A 23,568-nucleotide genomic window follows, 5' to 3' on the forward strand; every position below is an offset into this window, starting at 1 on the left:
CAAAGTATTAATAGTTTTTTTTTCCACAACCTTGTCTGATTTTATAAAGGAAATTATATTTTACAGGAATATTTATTGATCTATACAGTGACTTCATCGGGCAAAATATATATATATCTATTTTATATTTTTATGCTCCCCACCGACAAACATATGTCTCAACTGTCTGCTGATCAGTTAGTTCTTTGCTCTTGAAATATAAGTTGGTCTGTTGGTGCTTCATATATTTTTCTCTCTGTCACATAAGCTTAGATTGGAAGGACTTGTCTTTGTGATATATCACAAATAATTTTTGAAACTGGAATTTAAATAGGTACAATGTCTGTGATAATTATCAATTTAAAGAAAGATATTATATTATAATTCAGATAGAAATATAAATATATATAAATGTTCATAATATTTTATAATAACCTGGAAAGTATAGAGTTAAAAAGCAGAAATTGTCATTCATGTTAATGTTTTTTATTAATTATTACATAGATATCCATTTTGTACTTACAGAAAATTTTATGTCTCTAAACACATTTTTGTTTCAAGAATCATGCTTTATATTTTTGAAATATTTTGAACATTCTGTTCTGTGTCCTTGTAATGTGTATTTGCATGTTGTACCTACAGAGAGTAAAATAGCAAACACAGTTTTGATCACTATGCTTCATCCTATCGTTTACACTTTCCTTACCATTACACGGAAAGTTAAAATAAATTATACCTTCATTTGTATTTTGAAAGAAAGTAACTACTGAATTTAAACATTTTGAGGCACTTTTGAGAAAAAATTGGCTTCTTTAAGAGTTCTAGGCGGTGTTTCTCAAAGTCTCCTTGGCCGTGACACACCTGGAGATCTTGTGAAAGTGTGGATTCAGATTTGGTGGGTAGGAAACCTCGCCCCTCCAGGCCATTCCTCGGCTGCTGCCCCACTGACTGCTGTCTAGTTCCTCAGGCGATGTCTGTGATCCAAGATACTGAGGCTTGAAGGGCAAAGAGTGCAGTCGGGCACGTCTGAGCCCTTCTCTTGACTCCAAGTTTAAAATCTCAAGTGAATGGTCTGCATTTCTCAGGGTCACTGATATTTCTGATTGGCTTATTCCCATTCTAATGCCTTTTTCTTAAATTTTTTTTTTTTTACTAGCTCTTTTGATAGCAAGTTTGTTTACCAGCAAAGAGGTCTCGGACCAATTGAAGAAGACACTATTCTTGTCATAGATCCAAATAATGCTGCAGTACTCCAGTCCAGTGGAAAAAATCTGTGAGTTAAAATGCGTATGTTGTTATTAATGCTTGTGCTATTTGGTACAAAGTGTATCATTGGGTCTGGCCTTAGGAAGAGTATATTGTACAGCAGTGGTGAGAAAGCACAGCTTAAGAAAGCAGGAGACTGAAAGAGCCATCCTGTCTTTCATTTTCTAAAGAGGTGGTTTTAAACTCTATCTGAACATTAAAATCACCTGGGAAGCTTCCAAAATTTAGATTCATATTTAGTCTGGGATGGGGCCCAAGTATCAAAATAGTAGTGTGAAAGCTCCCTCGGTGATTCTAATGGTAGTCAAGCTTCAGAGAAAATTGATACACATGGCTAATGAAGTGAGTTGCTGCTCAGCTAGATCTGAAGATTAAAAAAAATTCTTAAGCAGAAAAGTTATATAACCAAACTCAGCAACTAGTTACCATTAAGAAAAAAAAAGGCTTCTCTCTTCCCATCTCAAAATGAAGTTTAAACAAATGTCATTTTCAACTTTCCATAGCATGCATAGGTAATTTGAAAGCTGCCCATCATTTGGTCTTATTCCTAGATTTGGCTTCTGGCAGCCAAAAAAAAGTTGGCTGATATTCATGGTCTTTGAAAGAAAGGGGCGCCTGCTTACGGAGTGTCCACGACCATTGTGGCCTGGCAACTTCGGGAGCTATACACTACTTTATCTGCTTAGGCACAGGGAGGGAGAGCCAGCTTCTTTAAAAGGTGGGGAGCCATCCACTTTGAATACAGCTGACTATGGAGATGCTAATGATTAGCTTTTTATAGGATCCTGAGATGGTGAGTCATGGGCCAAGTTCTGATACCAGCCCCCGCACTCACTGTGTTTGAACCTGTCTCTTCGGTACTCCGGCTATCAGTCAGCAGTATTCTCATTCCGGATAGGAGTTAAAGAGGAGGGCAGGGCAGCTGCTGCTAAATCAACGTGGCCAGCAGTGGTTTGTCTGTGTTGAAAGCGAGTCATGATAACCCTCACATTCGGTGACCAAAAGGGAGATCTAGTTCAGTGTATTAGTCAAGATCAAGGTGTTAGCTTCTTGGCTCCTGAAAACAGAAATCTGTGATGCCAACACTTTGCACAGGCTAGAAGCTGATACTTGTAGCTTATTGGATTTGATCCCCAAAACATGAAGACATTGTCCGTGTGTTTGTTAGCTCTGTCCACGTTCCTTAAGCCTGTGAGTCTCTGTTCACATTAGTTTATGATTCTCTTATCCAGGTCATCCTAGTTGACTTGTTAAATAGATTAACCTTCTCTTTTTATTATCTAGCATACCGCTTAACTTTGCTTGGCTGATCACAGCCCATATCTGCTGGAAGGTGCTTTCTTTGTGTTTTACTGTCTTTAGTATTAATAATCACTCTTAAAGCTTTTCAGCCATATATTTGATATCTTATATTAGTACAATGCTATATTATTTTGCAGCATACTTGAACTATTCAAACCATACAAATCCACATTTATATTTCTCTATATCATTTGTTTTATACACATTCCTTTATGATTTTAGAACTTGTTTTCAAATTGATATTGTTATTTAATATACCATACTTTATAATAAATATTTGTAATTGATATGTATGCTTCATTTACATATTTTTAGAAGATTAAATGCCAGTTAAATTTTTTCACAAGGCAGTTTTTATTAAAATGGGTATTTTGATTTAACAATTCATTTTGGCCTTTTCTAGAGTCATGCAGGTATACATTTATCAATATATACATTTATATTGCCATTACAAATTAATTAGCAAAAAACTTTCTTCTCGTATACTTTGGGAGTAATTACATAATCAGGATGGTTATTTGTATTTTGCAGGTTTTACTTGCCACATGGCTTGAGTATAGACAAAGATGGAAATTATTGGGTCACAGACGTGGCTCTTCATCAGGTAATCCTGCATTTGGCGTTCAAATAGAATTTCCGTTTGGTTATTCGAATAGAAGTCGGGCTTCCCCAGTGGCTCAGCAGTCAACAGTCCACCTGCAAAGCAGAAGGTACAGGAGACTCGGGTTCAGTCCCTGGGGCAGGAAGATCACCTGAAGGAGGGCATGGCAACCCACTCTGGTGTTCTTGCCGGGAGAATCCCATGGACAGAGGAGCCTGGAGGGCTGCAGTCCACGGGGTCGCAAAGAGCCGGACACAGCAGAAACTACTGAGCATGTACCCATGCACATAGAAGTTAATGAGGCTGTGCTTTCAGAATGCTCTGGAGTTGTCTGCGTCTTTTTCTGTGATCCAGAAAGTTTATAACAAAAGAATGGAACGGCCAGGTCTGAAATGGTTCATTTAGCACTCAGTGCTCAGGAAAACTTGACCGTAAATGATCCAGTCACCCTCCCGTGTGGGGCTGGCAGGAATCTTAGGGCAAGAGGTGAAGCTTCCCCCTACCGAATGTCTGGGCTCCCCCGGCCTCCTTCTGAGCTTTCCATGTTTCTTTCCTCTGTCTTCAGGTCTTAGTTCTGTTGTATTACTTTATGTGTTGTATGTATTTTTTCATACGCCACCTTAATCCTCTATAAATTGAGGCAGGGTCTCTAGTACATACATCTTTATATGTAAAACAGCAATTTTTTGTTCTTTTTAGAGGAAGTTATATTTCCATCAGAGTGTAGTCATAATGTTTCTTCCTTAAAGGATAAGCTCGTGTTTAATGCCCGTTTGATGAATAGGTGGGAAAGAACTAGGAAAACTAGGATAAGAAACTAGAACTCAGAAGGCACCGCTAGCCTTCAAACATCATCTCAGTGGACATTAATCGCTCTTGTATTGTCTGGGGCGCACTGTACTGATAGCCAAGGAAGAGGAAGAGCAAGCGGAGGAGGGTGGAACAGGGCATCCACATTCTAGTCTCCGCTCACCACTAGTGACCTGAAGATCCTTGGGCAGGTCCCTTAATCTCTGTGAGCCTCACTCATCAAATGAAGGAAGCAGACTAGATCATTTCTAGAGTCCCATCCAGTTCTGAAAAGTACCTGCTTGTAAATACGTCTCTGAGAGCGGACACTCGAATTGCCTGAGTCAGGTAGGTGGGCGTCAATAAATAACCATGCAAAAGTGAGTGAGGCTTTCGTTCTTTTTTAAAAAGGTGTTCAAACTAGACCCGCACGGTAAAGAAGGCCCTCTGCTAACCCTGGGAAGGAGCATGCAACCAGGCAGTGACCAGAATCACTTCTGTCAGCCCACCGACGTGGCTGTGGATCCAGACACTGGAACCATCTACGTGTCAGATGGCTACTGCAACAGTCGCCTTGTGCAGTTTTCACCAAGCGGGAAATTCATCACACAGTGGGGAGAAGGTACTCAGACTCTTAATCGCTGCTTCTCATCTTGGACTCAGTGTCCCTTGAGTGAGGAAAACGGGGCTTCCGTATGCATCCAGCTGGTTGTCCACTCTCTCTCTTTCTCACACACACACACACACACACACACACACTCACACACACACAGTCTTACAGGAGGAAAAGAATGCTTCTACCCAAAAGCTTTAAACTTTATCCATACAGGGAGAAAATCTGTCATGAGTTTGTGGGCAAAGATACTAACTGCTTTGCCTTATTTTTCCTCTGGTTCCAGATATATAGTGGCTTTCTATAATGAATTTTGAAGTTTAGGAGACCCCAGAGTCAGAGTTTGGGTGATTTTACACACTATAAGTCTGAGGTTTTTCTTCATTCTGCAGCATCTCCGGAGAGCGGCCCTAAACCAGGCCAGTTCAGGGTTCCTCACAGCTTGGCCCTGGTGCCTCCCCTGGGCCAGCTGTGTGTGGCGGACAGGGAAAATGGTCGGATCCAGTGTTTTAAAACTGACACCAAAGAATTTGTGCGCGAGATTAAGCACCCGTCGTTTGGAAGAAATGTGTTTGCAATTTCATACATACCAGGTATTTCACTTTTATTTTCTGTGTTTTTTCATACTGCTCTCCGATCTTAAAAAGTGTCTGTATGATCTTCATATCTACCATATCTTATGGTAAACCATTTTAAACTCAAGTGCCACTGTTCTTTATACGGAAATAATGAACTCAAAAGATTTAGCAACTGTTTGTGATGGATTAAAAAAGTATTCCCATATATTAATTTTTATTTTTTGCTAATTTTGATCATTTGCTCTAGTTATTAAATGATTAATATTTTATCTTCATACATCATCAACAGATGGTATATGTTGATAAAGTCAGTATTCAAAATACTTCTGCTTCACATTTTTTTAAAGAATGATGGCCAATTTTTTAAAGATAAATAGGTGAAGTAAGTGGGGGCTTATGTGTAAATGTCAGGAGAAATGATCAATGAAATCTGTAGTTTTTTCTCATTTTCAAAATAGATTTTCTTGACTTAAAGAAAACCAGAAAAATAATCCAAACTTACAAAATAAGTTTTATTTAATTCATATTAAAAAAACTTAGCATTTCTTTATATCATGAATACTGAATAATTGAAAATATATTTCTAGAATTTATATATGATTTTTGTAATATACTTAATAAATACATCTATACATGTATTGAAGTTGCATTACTGCATAGTTATCACAATAATATTTATATTTCTCATGCTATTAAAGTTGCATATGGCTGCTATCAGGGTTTCCTTGGTGGTTCAAGTAGTAAAGAATCTTCCTGCAATGCAGGAGACGGGTTCAATCCCTTGGGTCAGGAAGATTCCTGGAGAAGGAAATGGCAACCCACTCCAGTATTCTCGCCTGGAGAATTCCATGGACAGAGGAGTCTGGCCGGCTACTGTTCATGGGGTCTCAAAGAGTTGGACATGACTGAACAACTAACACACACATAACTAGTATCTTCTCAGGCAGCCTCCAATTTATTTAAGACATGGAATGAAGGGACGCAAGTGACTGAAATAGAAACGAGTTGGCGTCCCTAAGGAATAAGTAATTACAAACTAATAAAAGACTCATTAATGTTAATGAAAGATAAATTATCATGTTGGTTTTTACCTCCTATTTAAAGAATAAGTTTGGCAAGACCATTGACATAACCGACAAAGGACCATATAGTCAAAGCTATGGTCTTTCTGTTAGTCATGTATGGATGTGAGAGTTGGACCATAAAGAAGGCTGAGCACCGAAGAATTGATGTCTTTGAACTGTGGTGTTGGAGAAGACTCTTGCGAGTCCCTTGGACTGCAAGCAGATCAAAGCAGTCAATCCTGAAGAAAATCAATCCTGGGTATCCATTGGAGGGACCGATGCTGAGGCTGAAGCTCCAATACTTCCGCCACCTGATGCAAGGAGCTGACTCACTGGAAAAGACCCTGATGCTGGGAAAGACTGAAGGTGGGAGGAGAAGGGGACAACAGAGGATGAGATGGTTGGATCACCGACTCGATGGACATGAGTTTGAGCAAGCTCTGGGAGATGGTGAAGGACAGGGAAGCCTGGAATACTCCAGTCCATGGGGTCACAGAGTTGGACATGACTGGGAGACTGAACAACAACAAATTTACTTAAGAAAGAGGGTGATCAAGTTCATAGTGAATAAAAATAAATATGAAAAGAAAAACATCGGGAGAAAAGATGAGAGGAAATCTGGTTAAGAAGAGAATTTCAGCAAAAGACAAAGTGTATTGTTATTGGAATTCTCTCTACAATGTTACACAGTAGTAACTGATGTTGATGGTGTTGATATTTTTTAGTATGATGTGCTAAAGAACCCTATCCTGAAATCCTTAAAGAAAGATGAAAAAACCTTCAATACTGGTTTAGTATTCTGTATATTTTATTGTTTTAATTCTTTAAAATATAATATTCAGTCATCTGCAGTACTAGGCAAAGCATCACAGTTTCCATTTTTGGATAAACACTACTAAACTAAGAAATATGATTTATTGCAAAGAGTATTCATTGAATTAGTATAAAAATTGGTCTAATTTTTTTAATTAGGAAAAAATGTCTTTGATAATCTGAAATATGCATCTCACATTTCCAAGGGGTAGTTGTTTAAAATCAGATCATTCTTCTATTTATGCTATAACTTCACTTTCTTTGCCTATTTTTCTCTGATTCTACTTGTAGCTATAGTAGATATTACATATTTTTTTAAAAGACCTGATACCCTAAAATGATTGCTTTCAATAACCTGACTCTTTCCATGCCTATTTTATATATCTACATATATATTCCTCTACATATGTCATCTCCTCTATAACTATGGATTACTGATTTCATAACTATGAATTATTGATTTCTACGGGCTTCCTCAGTGGGACAGCCCTTGCAGTTCTTGGTTTTCCTATTACAAGGTTAGTCTCCTAACCTGTCTGCTCCTGTTCTTATTACTCAGAGACATCTACTAAGTATTTTGCTTTCCACTTTTGTTGCCAAATGTAGGGTTGACCCTACGTTTCTTGTCTGTGTGATGTGCACACGTGTATTTAAAAGCCAGTCTTATCCATATTTTAAAGGAAGGTTAATTGGATATGTTGTCACAGGTTTGCTCTTTGCGGTGAATGGAAAGCCTTACTTTGAGGACCAAGAACCTGTGCGAGGATTTGTGATGAATTTTTCCAGCGGGGAAATTATAGATGTCTTCAAGCCAGTGCGCAAGGTATTCACATACATTAACTATGTATCAGTTTTCATGAGGATAAAACTAAAATGTGAATCTTGGAACTCAATTTATACTTCAGTAATTTTTTAAGAATTTAAAGGCGACGTGATGGTTTTTTAGCTAGGTTGATGGGAATGCTGTATACTGTGTTTTATTTAGAAACAACGTCCTTGTCTATTCCTAGATGAATTTCCTCAGATGCAAGTTAACACTATATGCAGTTCTAAGGTTCCTAGTAGACTTCTGTATATGTTAGCAGCCTTAAATTCACTGTAGTTAGAAAATCAAAAATATAAGATATTTTACATTTTATATATTCCTGGTTCCATCCAAGTAGAAAAGATACCACAATATGTTAAACTGTAATTTTATAGTTCTCTTAGATTCAATAGAAATCTTGCTTGCTTTTTTTAATGTTACTTTAATGTTACTACACTGAGCAACAAGACTTGAGAATAGCACCCCTGGAATCAAGTTCCAGAGACTTGGTTTCAGTAAAAGACTCAAGTCTAGTTTTGGCCTCACAGTGGTATACCATGGTCTATTCTAACAATGCTTTATACCAACATGGTTACCATGGTGTGGTGTACCCATTGCCCTCTGCCTCCTCAGTTAACTTTCTCTGCAGAATAACTGTCAGAATGATCAGAATATTCACATGTTCTGCCTGAATGTGCTTGTGGTACATCACATTTAGCTAAAAATGCTGCAAAGAAGAGTTATTTTTCAAAATTTGTAAAGATTTATCAGCTTCAGTGGGTCAAAATGCAACTTATCATAAGCCACTGTATGAATATCTCCAAACTCAAATTCTTACAGTATTCTCTAAGTCACCAAATTTGCTAGCTTAAAAAAAAACTTTACAATACCAGTTAGAACACTGACGGCCTGTCTGGGAGTTACTAAGCTTCATTCTAAACAGAAGGCAGTGGCACCCCACTCCAGTGTTCCTGCCTGGAAAATCCCATGGATGGAGGAGCCTGGTGGGCTGCAGTCCTTGGGGTCGCTCAGAGTTGGACACGACTGAGCGACTTCACTTTCTCTTTTCACTTTCATGCACTGGAGAAGGAAATGGCAACCCACTCCAGTGTTCTTGCCCAGAGGATCCCAGGGATGGGGGAGCCTGGTGGGCTGCCATCTCTGGGGTCGCACAGAGTTGGACATGACTGAAGCGACTTAGCAGCAGCAGCAGCAGCATTCCGAAGGTATTTATTAAGCACCTACTCTGTGCCGGACATTATACTAGATACTAAGGCTGTGATAGTGAACAGGACAGAGCACAGCTTTTCCTTCAAATGGAGTTTTAGCAAAACGTACAGGATCCACGTTGAACCAAACTAAATCTGAAGTAAAGATTCCAGTACAAATTTCTTTTTTGTTGTTGTTGTTTCTGTTGATAAATTGATACAAGAAGCAGGACTTTTCATAGAAGTATTTCACCTGAAAAGCAATAAACAATCAAAGTCCAATCATAATAGCCCTTCAGAAACAAATTCATTAGGTTGATAATAGATGTTTTATTTCAGTTGTGTTTCAGATCTTTATTGATTATCTGATCTTGTTTTGCCACTTTGGGCTTCTTCATATCTGTTGATAAAGAAAGGCAGACACTTCACTTCCTGTCCGAGCTTCACTTCGTTTTCACACAGTGTTTGCTTGATTGTTCTTTTAATAATAAAATACAGTGTCAATCAGGATATTAACTTTTAATTCAAATGTGCATCTAGAGAGCAACACTAAGTGCTAAGCCAGAGGCTAGATTCTAAATAAGCTTTACTGTCATAAAAATAAAAGCATCCCTGAAGGAAGGTTTCAGGAAGCCTTGTGCCTGAACATCAGTATTCATCAGACATTCCATGATGAGTAAGTCACAATATATGGGTCAGTTCAGCAAACTTGAAAAGAGACTCTGACTCCAAGGTGAAATTTGCTTTTCCTTTCAATAAACAGGACTTGGTATTACACTGTAACATAGAAATGTATTCTGTGTTGACTCAGTAAGCTGAAACCCATCTATGAATTTCTCAGACTTTTCATTTAATTAGATTATCATCACAAAGATTAAGTTTGGGTGAGGACGATAATATGATATAACATTATTATTACTTACTCTTATGTAAGAAATGATTTTTTCCTTCAAGTCAAAAGTCAAGTTTTACATACTGTGTCTGTGCCGCTGTTTGTTCGTATCCACTGCTTGTGCCTTTATGTAGTTCAGATCTCCCTCTTCCATGACATTCTTTAGGAATGTTTATGTTGGAATATACAATGTCCGTCTTTCTCCCTGTGCAGCCGAACTGAGATGGCAGGACAGTAGAGAAGATGATTCTAGCAAATGGTGTCAAAAAGTGCTGAGGGCAAAAGATATATAGTCACCCTCCACATTCTTTCTCCCATAACCACAGCAAAGACTGTGGTCCCTACCATCTGCTTTCACACACACCCTTCAGGCTGGAATTTTTTTGTCTTCTTTATTTGCAAGGCTGCTCATGTGGAAAAGGAAGGAAATAATCCCCACTGCACAATACCAAAAAAAAAAAAGAAAGAAAGAAGGGAACAGTAACCCCAGATTCATGTTATTTCTCCGACCCTAATTATGGAGATTAAAATCACAGTATTTGAGCCTGAGGTTCACACGAGGGAAGTTACCTGTCCAAAGCTAAACAGGAAGTAGCACACCTGGATCTTAAACACAGGTCTTTTTTACTTTGAAACGTGTTTTAACATTGAGGCCAGGAGACGTATTAAACCATAACATGAACATATTTCTTAGAGAACGATTTTACTTTAAGTTTCAACTTGTCTTATTTAAAGCAAACGTACTTAGTATATGGAGAACACAAATTCCTTATGAATTTTTAAAACAGAATACAAGCTGTTGAGGGCAGATTGCTCTGGGCTGTGTCACCAGATGCCCAGGAGGATGCTAGCATTCTTTCCTCTATAATTTTATTTTGTTAGGGAGAAAAACCTCAAGAGAAAATGTCAAAGCCTAGAGTAGAAGATCTTTAAATCTTTTCGACTCTGAAGTCGTAAAACTTAGCCCTAAATCTGACAACATCATGTTGTTTCAAATGACACAGAGCAGTAAAATAATGCATTTAAAACATTACAGTTGAGTGCCTGTGACTGCAGTAGGAATAGAAGTCTCAGCGTCCCATTCACTAAGCTTCCCCTGAACCCCTCCTGTGGCCCCAAAATATTTCCACTGAATTCTTGTCTCCCTGGATCAGTTTGAGAAGCACAGATAGAGGTTCATTGTTATTGTAGCCTTGAACTGATGGCATATTGTAATTTACTTAAATAAAGTTCCTTCCAATGAATAGTTCAAACATTACCTCCTCACCTTTGTTCCTCCACCTATTATAATGTTTTTCCCGTCAGAAAACGTGAAGTACTTTACACCCATATTATTGTTGTCGTTCAGTCACTAAGTCACGTCCAACTCTTTGTGCCCCTATGGACTGCAGCATACCAGGCTTCCCTGTTTTTCACTATCTTCTGAAATTTGCTCAAACTCATGTCCATCGAGTCGGTGATGTCATCCAACCATCTCATCCTCTGTCGTCCCCTTCTCCTCCCACCTTCAATCTCTCTAGCATCAGAGTCTTTTCCAATGAGTCAGTTCTTCACATCAGGTGGCCCAAGTATTGGAGCTTCAACCTCAGTCCTTCCGATGAATATTCAGGGTTGATTTCCTTTAGGATGGACTGGTTGGATCTCCTTGTTTGCAAAGCGGTTTTTTAAAACGTGTTTTTGTAGAAAAGAGGAACTCCCTGTGATTTTCAAGCCTTTTTGCCACCAATCAGGTGAACCCCAAATGAAGATGAACACTTCCTGACTGGCCGAGGAGATTGCAACAAGGCAGTGTTGTGATTCCTAACTCTCTGTCCTTCTCCTGCTCTTTTTTTGAGCTCATTTAATGGTCTGAAGGAATGTGCCTCCTTGGCATGGCTGTCTCATTTTTTCTTTTCACTGTGACCAGTTGTTGCTGATTTTAAAAGACAGTAGTTTCACCAAAGCATGTATTCTGGCCCTCTCTCAGTGAGCAAAGAACAGGAGCTTGCCTCCTTCACACCCCTTACATTTAGGAGACCAAAGTGGACAGAGGCTGGCTGATGAGTCCACAGTCAGGATAATGTTCCTGTTCATACTCACTGATCATATTTTATAGAATGGTGTCCTCAGGCAGGCCTCCTGGCCTCAAAGGTGAAAATACCATCCACCTCCTGCCAACTGGTAGACACGTGGCACCTTTGAAAGCTTCAGTAGACAGATAGAAATGTCAGCTGCCCAGCATTTTCACCGTGCTCTTCCAGGAACTAGCCTGGGACCCTGAGAAAGTCATATAAGAGAGCTGCCCTTTCTGCTGTGTCCTCGTGAGTGAGGTGGCATGATGTTGAAATGAAAATGTGTGGTGCAGAAAGACATCGTAAAACACCAGTGTAGCTGCAGTAGGCACAAAAGCCAGCAAATACTGGAGGGAACACTGCATTTGTTTCTTTTGCTGACTGAAAATATTGTCAACACTGGGCTTCAGAGTAAGAGAATGCCATATTACTGCACAGCTCTTAATATGCATTTCAGAAATAATCAGAATGCCCTGAATCTTTAAAATGATTCCTCTTATCAGTAACACATAAATACTTTTTAAGGAAGTGTGTGATAGCTTGATGGGAATAATAAAAAAAAAAATTTAATGCCTGGTTCTTTTTGGTTGTCTAAATTAAGCCAGCAAGTTCGACAGTGGTCAAAGTTAGAAAAAATATGAAGGCAAAAGGGAAAAGTGAAACTCGCTCAGTTGTGTCTGACTCTTTGTGACCCCATGGACTATAGAATTCTCCAGTTCAGAATACTGGAGTGGGTAGCTTTTCCCTTCTCCAGGGGATCTTCCTGACCCAGAGATTGAACCCAGATCTCCCGCATTGCAGGCAGATTCTTCACCATCTGAGCCACAGGGGAAAACCAAGAATTCTCGAGTGGGTAGCCTTTCCCTTCTCCAGTGAATCTTCCAGAACCAGGTCTCCTGCATTGCAGGTAGATTCTTTACCAACTGAGCTACGAAGACAGCCCAAAGGCAAAAATAAGTATTAGATAAACAGAAATAATTAGATAAATGGCATAACACCAACTAAACAACACTGTAAAAGAGTAATCTGCTTGTAAATGTTTGCTTTTTATAAGACTTGAAGTCAGTGTTGGGGCTGCCAGGGCGTCTCTCACCTCATAGAATTAGGTTTGGCAAAGGCAGTGTTGAGTGCGTGAATGGATGACTCAAATTTTTGGTCTTGAGCTGCTTGCATCACTGTTTCTTTGGTTTGAGTCACATGCTTAAGGTTCTCTGGTGTGCTCCACTGTGCCTTTCTGTCTCTTCACGAGGAACCGGGTGCAGGCTCACCCTCACCATGTGCCTCTTGTTCCGGCAGCACTTCGACATGCCCCACGACATCGCTGCATCCGAGGACGGGACCGTGTACGTCGGAGACGCTCACGCCAACACCGTGTGGAAGTTCACCTCCACCGAAAGTACGGCTTTTGCAGCGTGACTGTCCACACTTTTCACTCAGGTTTATTGCTTAAAAACACGTGAACAGAAATGTGCCTGTCCTTCTCTTGATATGGTTAGTAGCATAGGAAGTCAAGGTATGATTCAGTTCACTTCAGTTCAGTTCAGTCGCTCAGTCGTGTCCAACTCTTTGCGACCCCAAGGTATGATTGGCAGTTGTTAAAAGACCTCTTTGGTAGTCATTTCAGGAACTAAATGTGTTTAAAGTGGAAAGCAACATTTTTTTTTCCCCTGCTGGCAGTTATCCTCTTCTTTCCACAGATACTCCACAGGAAATTCTTGATGCCTGAAGCAACGTCTATTACGTTGAAAGCCCACGTTAATTCCCGCTTAGCTCTAGAGGCAGGAGCTGGCTCTAGCAAAGCAGAGAGGCTGAGGGAGGCATCACTTCCCACGTGGCTCTTCGGCTGTCAGTAGCCGCAGAGCATCTCAAAACACCCGTATCTGAGTCACGCATGTTGTGTCCCAAACAGGAGGCACTCTGCATTTTCCCTTCAGACTTCAGCTTGTTCAAAATTCTGAACTGTCTTTTCATGAACTCACAAATCATGTCTGGGGACAGAAGAGTGTCTCTATCAGGACCAGGCCCCACTAGTTTGGGGATTTCCAATTGCACTTTGGACACTATTTCTAATTCTTAAAGGGTATACTCAACCAGCCTCTGATATTCTACTAAAAAACCTAAGCTTTCTAACTTGAACAATACCAAATGCTTACTAGGCCACAAAATTCAATGTCCAGAGATGCTTTTAAAATATGTCAGGGTCCAAACAGTAGGAGAAGATGGGGTTAAGGAGAAGAATTGAGGATAAATAATAAATTTGAGGTATCAGGAGTTACAACAGGTTTCTTTAAATAGAGAAATAATAAAGACTGGTGGGCTTGATGAAGATGAGAAACATTACTTATAACATGGAAAAATGCAGATTATAACAAGGAAAAAATACAAGGTATATCAAAGAAAATAATGAGTCTAAAAACTTTAATCATATAGCATACAGGTCTTGGGCAAGAATCCCTTAGAAGAAATGGAGTAGCCCTCATAGTCAACAAAAGTCTAAAATGCAGTACTTGGATTCAGTCTCAAAAACAACAGAAGGATCTCTGTTTGTTTCCAAGGCAAACCATTGAATGTCACAGTAATACAAGTCTATGCCCTGACCAGTACTGCTGAAGAAACTGAAGTTGAACGGTTCTATGAAGTCCTACAAACCTTCTAGAACTAATACCCAAAACAGATGTCCTTTTCATTATAGGGGACTAAAATGCAAAAGTAGGGAGTCAAGAGATGCCTGGAGTAACAGACACATTTGGCCTTAGAGTACAGAATGAAACAGGGCAAAGGCTAACAGAGTTTTGCCAAGAGAACGCACTGGTAATAGCAAATACCTTCTTCCACAAGAGAAGACTCTACACATGGACATCACCAGATGGTCGACACCGAAATCAGACTGATTATATTCTTTGCAGCCGAAGATGGAGACGGTCTATAAAGTCAGCAAAAACAAGACCGGGAGCTGACGATGCCTCAGATTCTGACTTAAATTTAAGAAAAGAGGGAAAACCACTAGACCATTCAGGTATGACCTAAATCAAATCCCATACGAATATACAGTGGAAGTGAGAAATAGATTCAAGGGATTAGATCTGATAATCTGATAAACAGTGTGCCTGAAGAACTATGGATGGAGGTTCGTGACACTGTACAGGAGCTGGTGACCGAGACCATCCCCAAGAAAAAGAAATAGAAAAAGGCAAAATGGTTGTCTGAGGAGACCTTACAAATAGCTGAGAAAAGAAGAGAAGTGAAAAGCAAAGGAGAAAAAGAAAGATATATTCATCTGAATGCAGAGTTCCAAAGAACAGCAAGGAGAGATAAGAAAGCCTTCCTTAGCGATCAATGCCAAGAAATAGAGGAAAACAATAGAATGGGAAAGACTAGAGATCTCTTGAAGAAAATTAGAGATACCAAGGGGCCATTTCATGCAAAGATGGACATAATAAAGGACAGAAAGGATATGGACCTAACAGAAGCAGAAGATATTAAGAAGAGGTGGCAAGAATACACAGAAGAACTATACAAAGGAGATCTTCATGACCCAGATAACCACAATGGTGTGAACACTCACCTTGAGCCAGACATCCTGGAATGCAAAGTCAAGTGGGCCTCAGGAAGCATCACTACAAACAAAGCTAGTGGAGGTGATGGAATTGCAGTTGAGCTATTTCAGATCCTAAAAGATGATGCTGTGAAAGTGCTGCACACACTATGCCGGCAAATTTGGAAAACTCAGCAGTGGCCACAGGACTGGAAAAGGTCAGTTTTCATTCCAATCCCAAAGAAAGGCAATGCCAAAGAATGTTCAAACTATCGCACAATTACACTCATCTCACACACTGGCAAATTAATGCATAAAATTGTCCAAGCCAGGCTTCAGCAATACTTGAACAATGAACTTCCAGATGTTCAAGGTGGATTTTGAAAAGGCAGAGGAACCAGAAATCAAATTGCCAAATCTGCTGGATCATTGAAAAAGCAAGAGAGTTCCAGAAAAACATCTATTTCTGCTTTATTGACTATGCCAAAGCCTTTGACTGTGTGGATCGCCACAAACTATGGAAAATTCTGAAAGAGATGGGAGTACCAGACCACCTTTACCTGCCTCCTGAGAAATCTGTATGCAGGTGAAGAAGCAACAGTTAGAACTGGACATGGAACAACAGACTGGTTCCAAATGGGGAAAGGAATACGTCAAGGCTGTATATTGTCACCCTGCTTATTTAACTTATATGTAGAGTACATCATGCAAAATGCCAGGTTGGATGAAGCACAAGCTGGAATCAAGATTGCTGGGTGAAATATCAATAACCTCAGATAATGCAGCTGACACCACCCTTATGGAAGAAAGCTAGGAAGAACTAAAGAGTCTCTTGATGAAAGTGAAAGAGGAGAGTGAAAAAGTTGGCTTAGAATTCAACATTCAGAAAACTAAGATCATAGCATCTGGTCCCATCACTTCATGGCAATTAGATGGGGAAAAAATGGACAGTGTCAGATTTTATTTGTTGGGCTCCAAAATCACTGCAGATTGTGACTGTAGCCATTGAATTAAAAGACGCTTGCTCCTTGGAAGAAAAGCTATGACCAAACTGCTGCTGCTGCTAAGTCACTTCAGTTGTGTCCGACTCTATGTGACCCCATAGATGGCAGCCCACCAGGCTCTACTGTCCCTGGGATTCTCCAGGCAACCTAGACAGCATATTAAAAAGCAGAGACATCACTTTGCCTACCAAGGTCCGTCTAGCCAAAGCTATGGTTTTTCCAGTAGTCATGTATGGATGTGAGAGTTGTACTATAAAGAAGGCTGAGCAGTGAAGAATTGATGCTTTTGAACTGTGGTGTTGGAGAAGACTCTTGAGAGTCCCTTGGATTGCAAGGAGATCAAACCAGTCAATCCTAAAGGAAATCAGTCCTGACTATTCATTGGAAGGACTGATGCTAAGCTGAAACTCCAATACTTTGGCTACCTGATGCAAAGAACTGACTCATTTGAAAAGACCCTGATGCTGGAAAAGATTGAAGGCAGACAAGAAGGGGACAACAGAGAATGAGATGGTTGGATGGCATCATCAACTCAATGGACATGAGTTTGAGTAAACTCCGGGAGTTGGTGATGGACAGGGAGGCCTGGCATGCTTCAGTCCATGGGGTCACAAAGAGTCAGACACTAACGAGCGACTGTAGTGAACTATAGGTCTTGGAGCCCAAGTAAATTTGGTAACTGTTGTCTTCAGAATTGTCCTTTGAGTAATTGTTGCTGTTTTGTTAGGGCCTAGTTAGGGCTGAGTGCACAGAGGTGCCTGTGGACTGCACATTCCTCTGTAGGCACGCCTCTTTTACCACCTGTCTCCACAAAGAGGAACCAGACGGTTTGGGCATATAGGAAAGCAAGGAGAGATGGATAATTCTCAGCTGCATGACTGAACTCAGGCTTTTCAGAATAAAAATAAATGATGAAGTACCTTTCAAGATGGGAAAAACTTCAGAAATCTAACTAGTATCTTCATTTTACACGTAGGAACATGGTACTTGAACTCATTAAGACTCTGTCTAAGCCTCTTTATTCCAGTATTCCAGTTCCACTCCAGGGGTTGGTACTAAACAGAGATTCATATCGAGTCACCTGGGGAAGGTTTTCAGAGCACACATGGCCAGACCCCACTCAAAATCTACAGGAAAAAGAGGGGTTATAATATGAGTACTTGGAAAGACTTCCCGAGTTGGTTTGAAATACCCCCTGATTGAGAGGTACTTCAGTACAGCATTGAGCTTTGAAAGAGAAGCCTTCTGCATAGTCCAGAAGGCAACCAAGTAATACATCTGGAAAACAGTACCTTGGGAGCAGTAACACCGCCATGGGAGGCTGAACAAGAGTCTTGGGTATTTATGTTGCAGTATTTTACCAGGCAAATCAGTTTTTCAACTAGAAGACTGATAATCAAACGTGACAGATCCAGTAATCAGCCTGAGATGTCCACGTGGAAACAGAGCTCCTTGATATTTCAGAAATAATACAGGATTGTAGACTGCACATGGAAAATCTCGTTTTATATACAAAGATCTTAGATTATTTCAGCTTTCCCTAGGAGGATTTTATCCAGGATCCAAGGACCAGGCACCTAATCAGTGATTTGCAACATTAAATTCTTTTCTAGTATAAAAATGTAGTTGATGAATTAAAGAAATTTTTCTGCTGAGAAAAATGCATGTCAAAATTAAGGCTCCACATTTTTGCGGGGGGGAGTTCTGATTTTTCTCTCTACTTGCTGTTCTGTGTTACAGAAATGGAACATCGATCAGTTAAGAAGGCCGGCATTGAGGTTCAGGAAGTCAAAGGTTGGTCAGATTCCTCTTATGCCTGTGAAACCCAAGGCGGCTTTGTGTTGAATGCTTTTAAATGGCTCTTGATTGCACTTAAAATTTTTCAGGTAAAAATATAATACAGCCCGGTAAATTATCTATAATTTCGACTATGTACTTGAGCCCTTAAACCTACAGGATGCCACTGCTTTTTCTGATAAACTGGAATAGTAATAATGAGCTCAAATTCACTGATTTCAAGTGATGAAAAGTGATTGGGGATGTACGAAATCTACAACAGGTGGGCCAGAGACATTTAGAGAAGCAAACAGTCGGTCACTTCTGGAAGTTTTTTAACCTCAGGCAGTTAGAAGAATAACATCCAGCACACTGGGAAAGGCTTCCTTTATAGGCTCTAATCGTTAGAGTGAAGAATATCTTTGGTGAGTTAATAATATAAGGGCCTGAAAAGATTAGCTGCTCCCTAAGCTCCAGTCTTACTACCATTCAGTCCCCAACATTTACTGTGGGCCATCTATGTGTAAGATACAGCAGGCCTAAGGTAAGTGAAACTGTGTCTAACTTCAAGACACTTATAGCCTGTAATAAGGACTCTGTGCATGCATACATACATATACGCATATGTGAAAGTGTTAATTGCTCAGTCATGTCCCACTCTGTTGGACCCCATGAACTGTAGCCCACCAGGCCCTCTGTCCATGGGATTCTCCAGGCAAGAATACTGGAGTGGGTAGCCGTTCCCTTCTTCAGGGGATCTTCCCGACCCAGGGATCAAACCCAGGTCTCCTGCATTGCAGGCGGATTCTTTCCTACTGAGCCCCTCTCTCTTTGGTGTATATTGTAAGGCATGGGGAAAAAGAATGTAGGTACTGGTATAACTAGTGGATTCATTTGGAATCCCAGTCAAGTTATTTTCTCCCTTTCTTAGGTTCAGTTTATATTTATACGTTTTCTAGTATTTGCAGGAGTTTGACATGGTCATGTGTAGTTAAGAACTCAGTAGAGGTGTTCCTAATGTTTAAGTAGCCAAGTGGTTCATTTCTTAGTTACTTTACAAATTATTCTCCTAGATATTAAGACTTAACCGTAGGCTTACTTGTTTTCCTTTCTCATGAAAGCAGGTGGAAAAGACATGAAAAGAAGCGAGAAGCAAGAGGGAGTTTAGGGATTTTATATAGGCAGATAAGAAAATATAGCCGGCTCAAGGTTGAAAGGGGTAAGACAATATTATAAAATAAGTCAATAGTAACTGTTTGGCATTTGTAGAGATTATACCCAGCTGACACTACTGAGTGACATTCATACAACACTCATATTGAAGAAGTTCCTATTTTCTGTTATTGTTATATATAGAATTATTGATAAGTTCTATTTGCCCTGAAATAGAAATATTGGAAAAGATACTATTATAAATAAGAGCCATCACTTATGGAGCACAAAAAATGGGCTATACAAAAATTAAGTTTAATCCTTACACCAACCAAATGATAATTGCTCTTATCCTCATCTTACATATGTGAGGAAACTGAGGAACAGAATTAATACTAAGATATTAAATGGTAAAGCCAGAATTTAAACCAGTCTGGCACCAAAGCTATGTTCTGAACCACTGTTACTATCCTATTGAGGAGAAATGAGTACCACCAATTCATTCACCTTAAACTCTGGGAGTTGGTGATGGACAGGGAGGCCTGGTGTGCTGCGATTCATGGGGTCGCAAAGAGTCGGACACAACTGAGCAACTGAACTGAACTGAAGTTCTTCCAAGAATTACAGATTTGTGACAGTTGTAGTTTATTCTGAAATTGCTGGATTTCAAAGTAGCCTCACACCATTTCTATTTAAATCAGTCAATTCAGTTGCTCAGTCATGTACAACTCTTTGTGACCCCCATGGACTACAGCATGCCAGGCTTCCCTGTCCATCACCAACTCCCAGACCTTGATCAAACTCATGTCCATTGTTTTGGTAATACCATCCAATCATCTCATCCTCTATTGTCCCTTTCTCTTCCTGTCTTCAATCTTTCCTAGCATCCAGGATCTTTTCTGTGAGTCTGTTCTTCACATGAGGTGCCGAAAGGCCAAAGTATTGGAGCTTCAGCTTCAGCATCAGTCCTTCCAATGAACACCCAGGACTGATCTCCTTTAGGATGGACTGGTTGGATCTCCTTGCAGTCCAAGGGACTCTCAAGAGTCTTCTCCGATACCATAGTTCAAAAGCATCAATTCTTCGGCACTCAACTTTTTTTATTGTCCAATTCTCACATCCATACATGACTACTGGAAAAACCATACTTTGACTATACAGAGCTTTGTTGGCAAAGTGATGTCTGTGCTTTTTAATTTGCTGTCTAGGTTGGTCATAGCTTTTCTTCCAAGGAGCAAGTATCTTTTAATTTCATGGCTGCAGTCACCATGTGCAGTGATTTTGGAGCCCAAAAATAAAGTGTCACTGTTTGCATTGTTTCCCCATCTATTTGCCATGAAGTGATGGGACCAGATGCATGATCTTCATTTTTGAATGTTGAGTTTTAAGCCAACTTTTTCACTCTCCTTTTTCACTTTCATCAAGAGGCTCTTTAGTTCTTCTTTACTTTCTGCCATAATGGTGGTGTCATCTGAATATCTGAGTCTGAATATCATCTGACTATCTGAATATTCTCCCGGCAATCTTGATTCCAGCTCGTGCTTCACCCAGCCCAGCATTTCGCCTAATCTACTCTGCATATAAGTTAAATGAGCAGGGTGACAATATACAGCCTTGACGTACTCCTTTCCCAATGTGGAGCCAGTCCATTGTTCCATGTCTAGTTCCAACTGTTGCTTCTTGACCTGCATACAGATTTCTTAGGAGGCAGGTAAGGTAGTCTGGTATTCCCATCTCTTGAAGGATTTTCCACAGCTTGTTGTGATCTACATAGTCAAAGGCTTTAGTGTAGTCAATGAAGCAGAAGTAGATGTTTTTCTGGAATTCTCTTGGTTTTTTATGATCCAGTGGATGTTGGCAAATTGATCTCTGGTTCCTCTGCCTTTTCTAAATCCAGCTTGAACATCTGGAAGTTCACGGTTCATGTACTGTTGAGGCGTAGGTTGGAGAATTTTGAGAATTACTTCGTTAACATGCAAGATGAACATTCTTTGGCATTGCCTTTCTTTGGGATTAGAATGAAAACTGACCTTTTCCAGTCCTGTGGCCACTGCTGAAGTTTTCCAAATTTGCTGGTATATTGAGTGCAGTACTTTCACAGCATCATCTTTTAGGATTTGAAATAGCTCAGCTTGAATTCCATCACCTCCACTAACTTTGTTTGTAGTGATGCTTCCTGAGGCCTACTTGACTTTGCACTCCAAGATGTCTGGCTCTAGGTGAGTGATCACAGCATCATGGTTATCTGGGTCATTAAGATCTTTTTTGTATAGTTTTGTGTGTCCTTGCCTCCTCTTCTTAATATCTTCTGCTTCTCTTAGGTCCATACCATTTCTGTCCTTTACTGTACCCATCTTTGAATGAAATGTTCCCTTGGTATCTCTGATTTTCTTGAAGAGATCTCTGGTCTTTCCCATTCTATTGTTTTCCTCTATTTCTTTGCATTGCTCACTTAGGAAGGCTTTCTTACCTCTCCTTGCTATTCTTTGGAACTCTGCATTCAGATGAATATATCTTTCCTTTTATCTTTTGCCTTTCACTTCTCTTTTCTCAGCTATTTGTAAGGCCTCCTCAGAAAACCATTTTGCCTTTTTCTATTTCTTTTTCTTGGGGATGGTCTTGACCACTGCCTCCTGGACAATATCACACACGTCTGTCCATAGTTCATCAGGCACTCTATCAGATCTAATCCCTTGAATCTATGTCTCACTTCCACTGTATAATTGTAAGGGATTTGATTTATGTCATACCTGAATGGTCTAGTGGTTTTCCCTCCTTTCTTCAATTTAAGTCTGAATTTGGCAATAGGGAGTTCATGATCTGAGCCACAGTCAGCTCCTGATCTTGTTTTTGCTGACTGGATAGAGTGCCTCCATCTTTGCCTGCAAAGAATATAATCAGTCTGATTTCAGTGTTGACCATCTGGTGATGTCCATGTGTAGAGTCTTCTCTTGTGTTGTTGAAAGAGGGTGTTTGCTATGACCAGTGTGTTCTCTTGGCAAAACTGTTAGCCTTTGCCTTGCTTCATTTTGTACTCCAAGGCCAAACTGGCTGTTACTCAGGTATTTCTTGACTCCCTACTTTTGCATTCCATTCCCTTGTGCTGAAAAGGACATCTTTTTTTCATGTTAGTTCTAGAAGGTCTAGAAGGTCATCAAAGAACTGTTCAACTTCAGCTTCTTAAACATTACTGGTTGGGGCATACATAGACTTGGATTACTGTGATATTGAATGGTTTGCCTCGGAAGTGAACAGAGGTCATTATGTTGTTTTTGAAATTGTTCCCAAGTATGGCATTTCGGAGTCTTTTCTTGACTATGAGGGCTACTCCATTTCTTCTAAGGGATTCTTACCCTTAGTAGTAGATATAATGGTCATCTGAGTTAAATTCATTCATTCCAGTCCATTTTAGTTCACTCATTCCTAAAATGTCAGTGTTCACTCTTGGCGTCTGTGTTTGACCACTTGCAATTTACCTTTCAATTGTTCCCACCAAAACTCTGCGACTGAACTGGGTGGCCTGTTGTGAACGGCCCAGCCACACTCTCACACCCTGGTTGGCCAGTCACAGTGACCAGTGCTCTCCCACTGGCCACGTTCTCTCTCCCTCTGCACACCAGAGAGTCCATTTGGTCATGGAACTTCCCAGCAGTTCAAATAGTAAACGCGATTGAAATCTCTTGTCATGACAGTCCTGTTTTAATAGTTAGGAATACCCAAACCCAAATGAACTTGTTCTAGTCCTCTTTGAGCCCATATGAGTCTCATTAAACTTTTTTTTTTTTTAAGATTATTTTCTTACTACATAAAGGGATATAAATCATGTTGGATCTCCAAGAGTTTTTGTCTTTTATCACAATCTAGAAGCTTGGTTTCAACCAGCTCTTACAAAAGAGAGAGAGAAACATCTTCCCAGATTAATAACTCTGTAGATACATGGTAATTGTAAATTTTGAAATTCCACTAACCTTTCATGACCCTCATCCCCACTGAATGGTTACAAAACTGATCAGTAATAGCAGAGTTTCTGAACCAGTATTGTGTTCTCAGGGAGTTTCAGGGATCAGAGAATTTGTGATGATAAGAAACTTAGGAAAGGGATTGAAACTTTCAAATGAAGTTACTAAGGATAAAGCAAGA

General features: G+C 39.9%; 1 protein-coding gene across 12 annotated transcripts in view; it reads left to right on the top strand.

Moving 5' to 3' along the window:
• The window catches only part of PAM (peptidylglycine alpha-amidating monooxygenase), a 165,597-nt gene that overhangs the window by 134,018 nt on the left and 8,011 nt on the right, over positions 1–23,568 (top strand). For all 12 annotated transcript variants that reach the window (XM_061152083.1, XM_061152084.1, XM_061152085.1 and 9 more), the window contains 7 exons: positions 1,136–1,252; positions 3,079–3,151; positions 4,349–4,559; positions 4,943–5,143; positions 7,713–7,828; positions 13,258–13,357; positions 18,241–18,294. In XM_061152083.1, the coding sequence (XP_061008066.1) occupies positions 1,136–1,252; positions 3,079–3,151; positions 4,349–4,559; positions 4,943–5,143; positions 7,713–7,828; positions 13,258–13,357; positions 18,241–18,294 (872 nt within the window). The remainder of the gene's footprint in view (positions 1–1,135; positions 1,253–3,078; positions 3,152–4,348; positions 4,560–4,942; positions 5,144–7,712; positions 7,829–13,257; positions 13,358–18,240; positions 18,295–23,568) is intronic.

The sequence above is a fragment of the Dama dama genome, chromosome 9, assembly GCF_033118175.1.
Source record: "Dama dama isolate Ldn47 chromosome 9, ASM3311817v1, whole genome shotgun sequence".
NCBI lineage: Eukaryota > Metazoa > Chordata > Mammalia > Artiodactyla > Cervidae > Dama > Dama dama.